This window comes from Bison bison, unplaced genomic scaffold (assembly GCF_000754665.1).
Source record: "Bison bison bison isolate TAMUID 2011002044 unplaced genomic scaffold, Bison_UMD1.0 scf7180017864472, whole genome shotgun sequence".
Classification (NCBI taxonomy): Eukaryota; Metazoa; Chordata; class Mammalia; order Artiodactyla; family Bovidae; genus Bison; species Bison bison.
This window is the reverse complement of record NW_011495033.1, coordinates 1,656,510-1,668,180: the sequence shown is the minus strand read 5'-3', so window position 1 is coordinate 1,668,180 and position 11,671 is coordinate 1,656,510. Positions and strand designations below refer to the sequence as shown.

The 11,671-nt window shown below is 49.6% G+C and overlaps 1 protein-coding gene across 1 annotated transcript in view; it reads left to right on the top strand.

The window, feature by feature from the left end:
- Window positions 1-11,671, top strand: part of RPH3AL (rabphilin 3A-like (without C2 domains)) — a 119,191-nt gene that overhangs the window by 35,894 nt on the left and 71,626 nt on the right. Inside the window, 1 exon segment of the mRNA XM_010861350.1 lies at window positions 1,147-1,276. Coding sequence (XP_010859652.1) covers window positions 1,147-1,276 — 130 coding nt within the window.

Below are 11,671 nucleotides of genomic sequence, written 5' to 3'. Positions count from 1 at the left end.
GTCATACCTCGGAGCCTCAGTCTTCTCATCTTTAAAATGGGGGGAGGGGGACGGCGTCCTCCTTGCGGGGGGATTGTGAGGGTCACAGGAGACAGTGTACCCACACACTATCCTCCATGTATTTAGGAATTTTCACTGAGGGAATTCCCTGGTGGCCCCTGGTTAAGACTCTGAGCTTCCACTGCAGGGGGCCCGGGTTCGATCCCTGGTTGGGGAACAAAGATCCTGCAAGGAGCAACCAAAAAAATAATAATAAATTTTGCTGAGAATCCACTGGAGACTGGAGACACAGCGGCCAATGGAAAAGAAGTGGCCGTGTATTGTGGGCGTGACAGTGTTGTGTGACAGGTTGTCACAAAACAGGGGTCACAGTGGGCCGAGGGGCTGTGTAATCTGGCCCCTCCCGGCCCCCTCCTGCCTCCTTTGTCCCAGGCAGTATAGTGGCCCCCAACCCCCAGGCTCCTCGCTGCTCCAGTGCTCCGGGGCCTTGCTCTCGTACTTGTTACCCCTCCACCAGCTCTTCACACATTTGGTCCTTGTCATCCTTCCCCTCTCAGTTCAGATGTCCTCAGAGAGGCCTTCACTAACCACCATCCAACATGTCCTGCCCCCTCCCAGCCCCGCTTATTTTATTCCATAACCCCTCCCCCTCTCTGAAGTCACTGTGCTTGTTGTTTATATTTTCTTATTTATTTGGCTGAGCCAGGTCTTAGCTGCGGCACTCGGGATCTTTAGTTGCAGCACGTAGGCTCTAGTTTCCTGACCAGGGTTCGAACCCAGGCCCCCTGAATGGGGAGTGAGAAGTCTTAGCCAGTGGACTGCCAGGGAGGTCCATCACTTTGCTTGTTTATAGACTTTCTCTCATTATTAAACGTAAATTCCATGAGAACAGAGACTGTGTCCCTCTCTGTCTTCTTTGCTACAATATTCCTAGTGTCTGGCATGCTACAGGCACCCAGTTCACGGTGGGTGAGTGAATGAATGATTAGGAATTAGCCAGGGGAAGGAGTGGGCAGGGAAGACGCCGAAGGTGAGGGAATGGCCCCTGGGACGTGGTATGGTGCGGGGGCCCCGGGGCTGCCGGAAAGGCGGCAGTCAGGTTGGAGACGAGGCCCACACCATCTCACCCTGTGTCCTGTGCTGCAGGCGGCTGGTGGAGCGGCTGGAGACCATGAGGCGCAACGTGATGGGGAACGGCCTCTCCCAGTGTCTGCTCTGCGGGGAGGTGCTGGGCTTCCTTGGCAGCTCCTCCGTGTTCTGCAAAGACTGCAGGAAGGTAAGGCCCTGCTCGGGCTTCCCAGCCAGGACCAGCCCTGGCACTTCGTGGCTCTGCATCCTGACTCCCAGGAGAGTGTACATGTGTTTGTGCATACATGTGTGGGGCCTCCCTGGTGGCTCAGCAGTAAAGAACCTGCCTGCCCATGCGGAGACGCGGGTGCGATCCCTGGGTTAGGAAGTTCCCCTAGAGAAGGAAATGGCCACTCACTCCAGTATTCTTGCCTGGGAAGTCCCGTGGACAGGGGAGCCTGATGGGCCACAGTCCTTGGGGTCGCAGAGAGTCAGATATGACTTAGTGACTAAACGATACATGTGTGCACACATGATATCCTATGCTTCATGGCAAGAAGGACTGGGGCCGGAAGGTCACATGGCTAGGCTTCTAGTGCCAGCTCTGGGGAGTGGACCTCTGGGTCTCACAGGACTATGTATGAATTCAACTCTTCTGGTAGCTCTGTGACTCCAGAAAGCTTATTTACTATGTCGAGCCTCACTGATAAAATAGGGACAACGATAATGTATACCTTAGAGAGTTGTGAGGATTAGATAGTATATGCAAAGCTCTTAAAACCTTGTTTGGCACGTCAGTACTCAGTAAATGTTATTGGTTGTTTTAAATAAATGCAATTTTTTCTCTTGATCCCTGGCAACTCAAATGAGTAGCAAGGCCAAATGGATTTTCTCCTTTTCTTGTACTCCACTGATCATTCTAAATTATGCCATTTATAAAATTGTTTCATATTGAGTCCAAGACTTCTTGAAATAACTTTATAAAAATTGTATGTATTTATTTTTAGCTGTGCCAGGTCTTCGTTGCTATGCGGGCTTCCTTTCGCGGGCTTCCTTTAGTTGCGCCGAGCAGGGGCTGCTCTCCAGCGGTGGCTTCTCTTTGTGGTGGCTTCTCTTGTTGCCGAGCACGGGCTCTAGGGCCCTGGGGCTTCCATAGTTGTGGCTCGTGGGGTCAGCAGTTGCGGCTCCCGGGCTCCAGAGCACAGGCTCAGTAGTTGTGGTGCGTGGCTTTGGTTGTTCCGTAACACGTGGGATCTTCCCAACCAGGGATAGAACAAGTGTCTCCTGCATTGGCAGGCAGATTCTTTACCACTGAGCCACCAGGGAAGCACCTTAACATAACTTTTTGTTTTTCCTGGCACTTCTAAATGCCTTTCTTTTCTTATTGACCAAAGAATAATGTGCCTTCTAGTCCTCAAGGTTTCTTAGCATCTGAATTTTATTCTCTATTGCATGAAGCCTACTTTTTTTTTCTTCCCTGCCAGAATCTCTTCTAGACTCTTATTCCTACTCTAGCCTTTAGTCGTTATTGCACAGTTGTCATCATGGGACCTCGCTTTACTGCCCTCCTAGGTTAGAAGCACTGATCCCAAGATACCACGTCTTTTTTTTGTGTTTGTTTTTCACTCTGGTTTTACTAGAAGCCATCCTCAAGTAACTTCCATGTGCTAGACATTATTTTAAGCCTGGAGTTATTTTGGTAAACAAGACAGACAAAGAACCTTCTCTCTTGAGAGTACGTGGGTGAGGGAACCAAAAACCAGTCATGATCAAATAGATACGAAGATTTCAGGAAGAAATAAGTTCTGGGAAGAAGTAACGGGGGAAAGAAGATTGGGGGTGCAGCAGGGCATTAATAATTGAAAGGACTGTAAAATATGGGAACATCAAAGAAGTAAACACGGACTTGGCAACACAGAGGCCATTGGCAATCTTGACAAGGGCATTTTCAGAGATGTTCAAAAGCTGGATGAGAGAACCAAGGTGCAAAGAAGTTAATGTACCAAATGAATGGGTGGGAAAGCCAGAATTTCAGCTAAACCACTTTTCCCCTGTTCTGTCACGTGTGGTGAGCTGGGCTGAGGAATGTGGATTAACTGGTGAGCGGTCCAAGAACAGTGGAGGAGCGGCAGGGGCCTGAGTGTCGGGAGGGGTGGGCACGGCTATGCCGCTTCTCCAGAAGCCTCCACAGAGCTGGACCAGGTAAATACCAACCAGGTGATGGACACAGGGACTCAGGAGCGTCTTGCTCCCAGCACCTGGGCAGGTTCTTATATGTAACTTCCACTTGTTTCCTTCTTCTGCCCCTCAACCTCACAATTGCTGTAAATGTCTGGGTTTGTGGGACCAGGAAGAGGGGGTCAGAGCCTTGTCTCCATCCCCTGGAAAAGTCTGGGACCTCTGCCCCAGAGGCCAGCCACTGAACCTGGTTGCTGATGGGTTAATTCCAGCTGCTCCCTGCAGAGCCATTTCCTTGGCAACAGCAGGGATCCCAGGGGAGGACCTCAGCGGATGAGGGGGTTGGGGAATGCTCTTTCAACGGGTACTGTCACCATCCCAATCCCAGGGTACCCGGAGCGCCGGGCTGGTCCAGAGGATGCTTCCAGTTGAAATTGTTCTTATTTTGCCGCAGGCTGAGGACTTGGTCCTGGCTTGGGTGGTGAGAGGAAGAGTCTGCTGAGTTTCTAGGGGGACTTGTTCTCGGATGACAGTAGGAGGAAAGGGTGGCAGCTGGGGCCACCGTTGAATGATGGGTATTTGGGGGATGATCTTTAACCATCCATGAGAAGACTGTGTCATTCATTCAGTCATTCACTTTCCCTTTATGCAGGTAGTAGAGGGCCTGCTGTGTGCAGGCCCTGTTTTAGGAGCTAGAAGTGCCGTGAGCAAGATAAAGTCCTTGCTGTCATGGAGCTTGTTTGCCAGGGGTGGGAGAAGACAGACAATAAACAAACAAATGTAACGTCAGGTAGATTGAGGACTCTGTAGTCAATTAAAACAGGTGATGCTGCAGAGCATGCCTGGGTGCCCCGGGAAAGCCTCCCTGTGAGCTCAGACCTTACCACGAGCTGGAGCCGGCCCCACGAAGACCCAGGTGGAAGAGTGTTGCAGGCAGGGGGATTGGCAAGCATGAAAGTCCTGAGGCAGAAACCAGCTGGGCATGTTCAGTGAACTAATGAGAGCTGGGCACAGCTGGTCACACAGAGCTTTGTAAGTCAAGAGTTGAGATTTGATTATAACTTTCATGGGATGCCAGTGGAGCGTTTTGAGCAAGGATGTAACATCTGTTTTTGTTGTTTTTTTTTTAAGAAAAAATATTTATTTTGTTTATTTGGCTACACTAGGTCTTAGCTGCCGCAGGCAGGATCTCTAGGTGTGGCATGTGTGATCTAGTTCCCCAACCAGGGATCGAACCTGAACCCCCTCCACTGGGAATGGGGACTCTTAACCACGGGACCACCAGGAAAGTCCCTGTTCGGCGTGTTTAAGAAACTCACCAGCTGCTGTCTGGTGAATGTGTTGCAGGGGGATGTGGAGTGAAAACAGGAGATGAGTTAGGTGTCACTGGCTGTCATTGGGAGATGCTGAGGTTGGGGACAAGGTAACATAGGGAGAGGGGCCACATGCTAAGAGAATCAGCCTCTTCAGTTTGTATTGTAAGCAAATAGGAAGGGATTAGAGGGGGTGATTAAGGGTCTTAGGAAGGAAAGAGGGTCCTAGACTGCAAGTGAGTCAGGGTGAGACGTCACTTGCCCTGCAGAGTGAGAGGTCACAGGTCTTCTGGGGCTGGCAGGAAGTGCTGCTCCCCAGCAGATGGACCTGAATTATGGTCCCAGCTCGGCCACAGTGCAATGGCCTTGTAAAGTCACTTAACCTTTGTTTCTTCATCTATAAATGGGGTGATAGAACTACATCACCACTGAGCATGGGTGAGCATGAGATGTAGATGAGCTAATGCATGGGAAGTCCTTAATGTCAGGTCCACTGGAAACACTCAGTAAAGGGTCCCTGTTGTTGTGATCATCACTATTATTATTTTTAAATGTTTATTTATTTGACTGTGCTGGGTCTCAGTTGCGGCATGTGGAAAAGTTTTTAGCTGTGGCATGCAGTATCTTTATTTGCGGTTCTTGAACTCTTAGTTGCAGTATGTGCGATCTAGTTCCCCCATCAGGGATCGAACCCAGACCCCCTGCACTGGGACCACCAGGGAAGTTCTGTACCACTGTTACGATTAATTCACCTTGAGGCTAGCTGTTCAGACTGCCCAGCTGTTACTAAAAATGGAACTGACCTCGTATACCTTGGGAGAGGTTTAGTGATTTCCCATGGATCAGTCAGCCCAGGCTGCCCTAACAGAAGACCACAGACTGGGCAGCTTCAATGACAGAAACTGATTCCTCAGAGTCTAGAAGCTGGGAAGTCCAAGATCGATGTGCTGACCAGTTTGGTTTCTTGGAAGGACTCTCCTCCTGGCTTGCAGACGGCCGCCTTCTCACTGTGCCCACACGTGGTGGAGAGAGAGCTGCGGTCTCTCTCCTATTTCATATAAGGACACCAGTCCTATTGGATCAGGGCCCCACCCTTATGACCTTACATAACCTTAATCACCAACTAAAGACCCTGTCTCCAAACACAGTCACATTGGGCATTAGGGCTTCAGCATGAGAATTTTGATGGGACACAATTCAACCCATAGCAACCTATGTTTTCCTTTTTGAATTCATATTTTCTTGAACTGAAAATTGGAATTCCCACAGTTAGTCCCATGTTTTTTGTAATTTATATAAAAACCTCTTCCTGAAAGCCTTTGTAGCTCTCCAGCATTGGAGGTCTTAAACAGGGAAAACAAACTCCCTAATTTTTGTGCAAGTTCCTCAGATGAACCTAACACTCAGTCACTTATTCAGCCTATTCTGGGCTAATTCTGGGTTCAGATCAGATCAGATCAGTCGCTCAGTCGTGTCCGACTCTTTGCGACCCCATGAATCGCAGCATGCCAGGCCTCCCTGTCCATCACCAACTCCCAGAGTTCACTGAGACTCACGTCCATCGAGTCAGTGATGCCATCCAGCCATCTCATCCTCTGTCGTCCCCTTCTCCTCCTGCCCCCAATCCCTCCCAGCATCAGAGTCTTTTCCAATGAGTCAACTCTTCACATGAGGTGGCCAAAGTACTGGAGTTTCAGGGGACTCCAAAAGGAGAAGGGTCAGGAATGGCTACTTCCCTCGGGTCCTCATGGTCAAGGTAAGCAGACAGTACTCTCTAGAATCATGCTGACAATGGCTAGGACCAGGGTTTCCAGGCCTGAGAACAATGAGAAGGGCTGCCTAGAGGAGCTGGCTTCTGAAGTTTGGGCAGGCCTCTGAGAGGCTGAAAGCAGAGCGAAGGGAGGGGAGGGGAGGGGAGGGGAGAATAGCATAGCAGAGGAACCTAGCTGGAAATGGGCCAGGCAAGTGCCTAACCATGAGGATGCAGGCCTTTAGGGCAGGGAGGACACCCTGGGCCGTGTTGCCAGGTGGTGGTCCCTGAGGAGCTGAGTCCCTGGAGAATCAAGAGGGAGGCCCTTGATTAGACCCTGTGGCTAATCAAGGACTTAGCCACAGGGTCCTTGTACAGGGGTTCTCTAGTGTCTGGGAGGGGAGGACAATGTCATCTCTTCACTCTTGCAACAAATATTTATTGTCATATGGATATATACTGGTGTAGGCATTGGGCAATACAGTGTAAAGACACACAGATGCTTGCCCTCTGGACTGGAAGTATTAAATAATTATGGGTAATTAATTACAGTTGGGCTTAGGGTTACTGAGGCAGCCCTGGGGCTGCTGAGAGAGCTCTAATAAGGCACTGCCCTAATTAGGGGTGTCAGGAGCCCTCTGGTTAGAGTTCACCAATTTCTGGGGTGCCTCCCTATTTATTTCTCTTTCCCCTCCACACCTTTTGCAATGGCCTGTAGCACTGGCTCCCAGGTGGGCAGGCTGCAGAGAAGGGATGCTGGGGAGCTCTCTGTCATGGAAAGTGTCCAGATCCATGTCTCAGGTGCTCCTGGCCACACAGAGCCTTCCCCAGCAAGAGCCCTGGCCTCAAGCTAACGAGCGTGTGGATAGAACCCACAGTGCTGGTCCTCAGAGCAGCATCCCCCCTAATTGGGCTTGCGTGCCCAGGCTGCTTGCTCTCATTATCAGAAGGCTGTGGTGCGAAGGGAGAGGGGCAGCTGGTTAATTAGAGGACTGGCACTCCTAATTGCTTAGGATCTGAGCCCGCCGGCTTTCAGTTTAATTGAGAGTCTGGCTTCACCAGTGATGGGGTGGCTGGGCAGGGCTGCTGAATAGCCCGCCCGAGCCCAGGATGGCATTGTCACCATGCAAGGAAAGCAATCAGATTTTTCTCTGGCCTCAGCTAAAATGTGTTCCACTGTGTGGGAGCTGAGGAGCCTGCACATGAAATGATGGTCTCAGTAACATGTCCTGAGTTCTGGGGGAAAAGAATGAGGCAGTCCCATGCTTTGTTCAAAGTCTTTAGGGGACACCCAGTTTGGGGTGGGGAGCAGACAATCCCTGCCCAGGATGGGGGCGCTGGAGGAAAGAGGCCAGGCCAGAACTTGATCCCTGCCCCCACCCTACTTAAGGCTCTGAGGAGGGATATCCTGCTGAGGTCAGGGCGGACCCCCCCACAGGCAGTAACCCTGGGGCCACTAATCCTATTACGAGGGCCGCACCCTCATGAACTCTCATTGAACTCTCTTCTTTGAACTCTCATCACCTCCCAAAGGCCCACCTCCAAATACCACCACGCTGAGGGTTAGAACTTTAATACATGAATTTTTAAAATTAGTTTATTTATTTTGGCTCTGCTAGGTCTTTGGTGCTGCCTTCGGGCTTTCTCCAGTTGCCACAAAGTGGGGCTACTCTCCAGCTGCAGTGCACAGGCTTCTCGTCGCAGTGGCTTCTCTTGTTTGGAGCATGGGCTTTAGGGTTCACAGGCTTCAGTAATTTCGGTGTACAGGCTCAGTAGTTGTGCTGCATGGGCTTAGCTGCCCCTTGGCATGTGGGATCTTTCTGGACCAGGGATCAAACCCATGTCCCCTGCACTGGCAGGCAGATTCTTAACCACTGGACCACTAGGGAAGCCCCCAATACACGAATTTTGAGGGGACACAAGCACTTAGTCCATAGCACCTACTGAATAGGAATGCTGCCCGTGCAGGCAGTGTGTTTAACAAGCAGCACTCCTGGGGGTTCTGCTCCTCCTTGAGTTGGAAAACCCCTGCTCTGAGGTCACCGCCCCAGACCTGGCTTAGAGCAGTGGTGAAGGACCTTCAGTGACCGCCTCCTCTCTGCTCGTCTTGCTCCCCTCGCCCTCCCCTGCACCACAGCCCTCCAACCTCAGCTTAAGAGTCTCCTGCACCCTCCCTCAGACCGTCCTCACTCTGGCAAAGAGTAGCCACGGAGACCACTGTCTCACCGCGTGATGTCCTTTGGAGTTTATAAAGCTCTTTCACAGAAGCCATCCTTTCTGGTCTTTAAGGCAAAGCTGTCGGGAGGCAGGGGAGGTGAGGCTGTTCCAGTCACAGATGGAGAACAGGGGCTCGGTTCAGTGGTGTGGCCTGCTTGGGCCCCTGGCCAGGTAGTGGGGACCTGGGTCCCCTGGGCTGAGTGGTTCTGCCACGCTGCCTCTCCATTCTTTCAGATGGAAGCCTTCACATGTCACGTTTTCCCTTCCTTGGAGAAGCAGAACACAGGAGGAGAAGAAACATCATACTCGACAGTTAAATATTGAAAACTTTTCTCATACAGTCAGGAATAAGACAAGTTCTGTGTATATTCATCACCACTTCTGTTCAACATTGTGCTGGAGGCCAAAGCAGGGCAATCACGCAAGAAAAAGAAATGTGTGACGTACGGACTGGAGAATAGCTAGGACTGTCGTCATGAAAGCATGATCATATAACCAGGAAATCTGAAAGACTCTAAATACAAAAGGTGGATATTGGTGAATTTAGCATGTGGTTGTATCAAGTTTAATATATATTCAAAAAAGTCTGTACAGGCATACTTCAGAGATACTGTGGGTTTGGTTCCAGACCACTGCAGTAAAGCAAATATTGCAATAAAGCAACAACTTTGTTGGTGTCGTAGTTCATATAAAATCCATATTTACACTTTACTTGGGTCTATTATTTTTAATATTTATTTACTTGGCTGCACTGGGTCTTAGTCAGGACATGTGGGATCTTCGATCTTTGTTGCAGCATGTAGAATCTTTAGTTGGGGCATGTGGGATCTAATTCCCTGACCAGGGCTTGAACCCGAGCCTCCTGCACTGAGAGCACAGTCTTAGCTACTGGACCGCCAGGGAAGTGCCTACTGTAATCTATTATGTGTCTGTTGTTAGTCTATTATGTAGTCTAAATGTATGCAATAGCATTATGTCTTAAAAAAAAGTACATACCTTAATTTCAGGGCTTCCCAGGTGGCTTAGATGGTGAAGAATCCACCCGCAATGCAGAAGATCCCCTGGAGAAGGGAATGGCTACCTACTCCAGTATTCTTGCCTGGAGAATCCCATGGGCAGGAGGAGCCTGGCGAGCTACAGTCCATGGGGTCACAAAGAGTCACACATGACTGAGCCACTAACCCTTTCACTTTAATTTTAAAACACTTGATTTCTGAAAAAGGCTGACCATCACCTGAGCCTTTCATGCAGTGCTAATCTTTTTGCTGGGGCTTCTTGCCTCAGTGCTCCCCTCGCCCTTCCCATGCTGACTGTGATCAGGGTGGTGGTTGCTGGACTTTGGGGCAGCTGCGACAATTCCCTGAAATAAAACAACAGTGAATTTTGCCACAGTGATTGATTCTTTCTTTCATGAACACTTGCTCTGCAGCGTGGAATGCTGTTTGATAGTATTTTACTCATCATAGAACTTCTAAAATTGGAGTCAGTCCTTTCAAACCCTGACACTGCTTCATCAGCTAAGTTTATGTTATATCCTAAATCCTTTGTTATTTCAGTAGTCTTTACAGCATCTTCACCCGAGGAGATTCCATCTCAAGAAACCACTTTCTTTGCTCAGCTGTAAGAAACAACTCCTTATCTGTTCAAGTTTTATCCTGAGACTGCAGCAGTTCAGGCCCATCTTTAGGCTCCACTTTCTCTTGCTCTCTCTGCCACATCTGCACTGAAGTCTTGAACCCCTCAGAGTCACCCATGAGGACTGGAATCAACTTATTCCAAACTCCTGTTAATGTTGAAACTCTGACCTCTTCCCATGAATCATGGATGTTCTTAGTGACATCTCGAATGCTGAATACCTTACAGAAAATTTTCCATTGGTTTTGCCCAGATCCACCAGAGGAATCACTATTGATGGCAGCTATACCCTTGGGAAATGTATTTGGTTTTTTAAAAAATATTTGACTGTGCCAGGTCTTAGTAGCAGCACGTGGGATCTTTAATTGTGGCACGTGGGACCTAGTTGTCTGAGCAGGATCAAATCCCGGCCCCCCGCCCTGGGAGCGCAGAGTCTTAGCCACTGGACCACCAGGGGAGTCCTTAAAAATTATTTATTTTTTAATTTGTGTTAAGACAAACAAATGTTAAAATTTACCATTTTAATCATTTTTAAATGTACAGTCCAGGAACATCAAGTACGTTCACATTGTTGTGTGACCATCACCACCATCAGATCCAGAACTTTCTCATCCTGCAAAACTGAAACTCTATACCCATTAAGTGATAACTCCCCCATTCCCACCCACCCCCAGCCCCTGGCACCCCAATTCTTTCTGTTCTGTGTGCTTGACAATTCCAGATACCTATATAAACGAATCCTACAGTGTTCGTCTTTTTGTGACTGGCTCCTGTCACTCAGCACAATGTTGCCAAGGTCTATCCACTTGATAGCACATGTGAGAACTTCCTTTTTCAGTCCAGTTCAGTTGCTCAGTCGTGTCTGACTCTTTGTGACCCCATGAACCGCAGCACACCAGGCCTCCCTGTCCATCACCAACTCCCCGAGTTCACCCAAACTCATGTCCATTGAGTCGGTGATGTCATCCAACCATCTCATCCTCTGTCGTCCCCTTCTCCTCTTGCCTTCAATCTTTCCCAGCATCAGGGTCTTTTCCAATGAGTCAGCTCTTCGTATCAGATGGCCAACGTATTGGAGTTTCAGCTTCAACATCAGTCCTTCCAATGAATATTCAGGATGGATTTCCTTTAGGATGGACTGGTTGGATCTCCTTGCAGTCCAAGGGACTCTCAAGAGTCTTCTCCAACACCACAGTTCAAAAGCATCAATTCTTCGGCACTCAGCTTTCTTTAGTTGAGTAGTGGGGGAGTTGCTGAAAGCCAGGCTGGGCTCTTGGTGACAAGGCCCAGAGTGTCCTAGAGAGAGACCAGCCGGGAACCCTGCTCACTTAGCGCACCTTCTAGCCAGGCCCTCAGGAGCTCACCACTGATGGCAGATAATGCCATAGACACAGATATTGTGGGGGGATCCCAGAGTGGAGGGCTGTGGGCGGTGCTGGCACCTGAGAGGTACAGGGCCTTGCAAAGTGGAGCTCACTTTGAGCTGAGCCTGGAGGGTGGCTACCCAGGT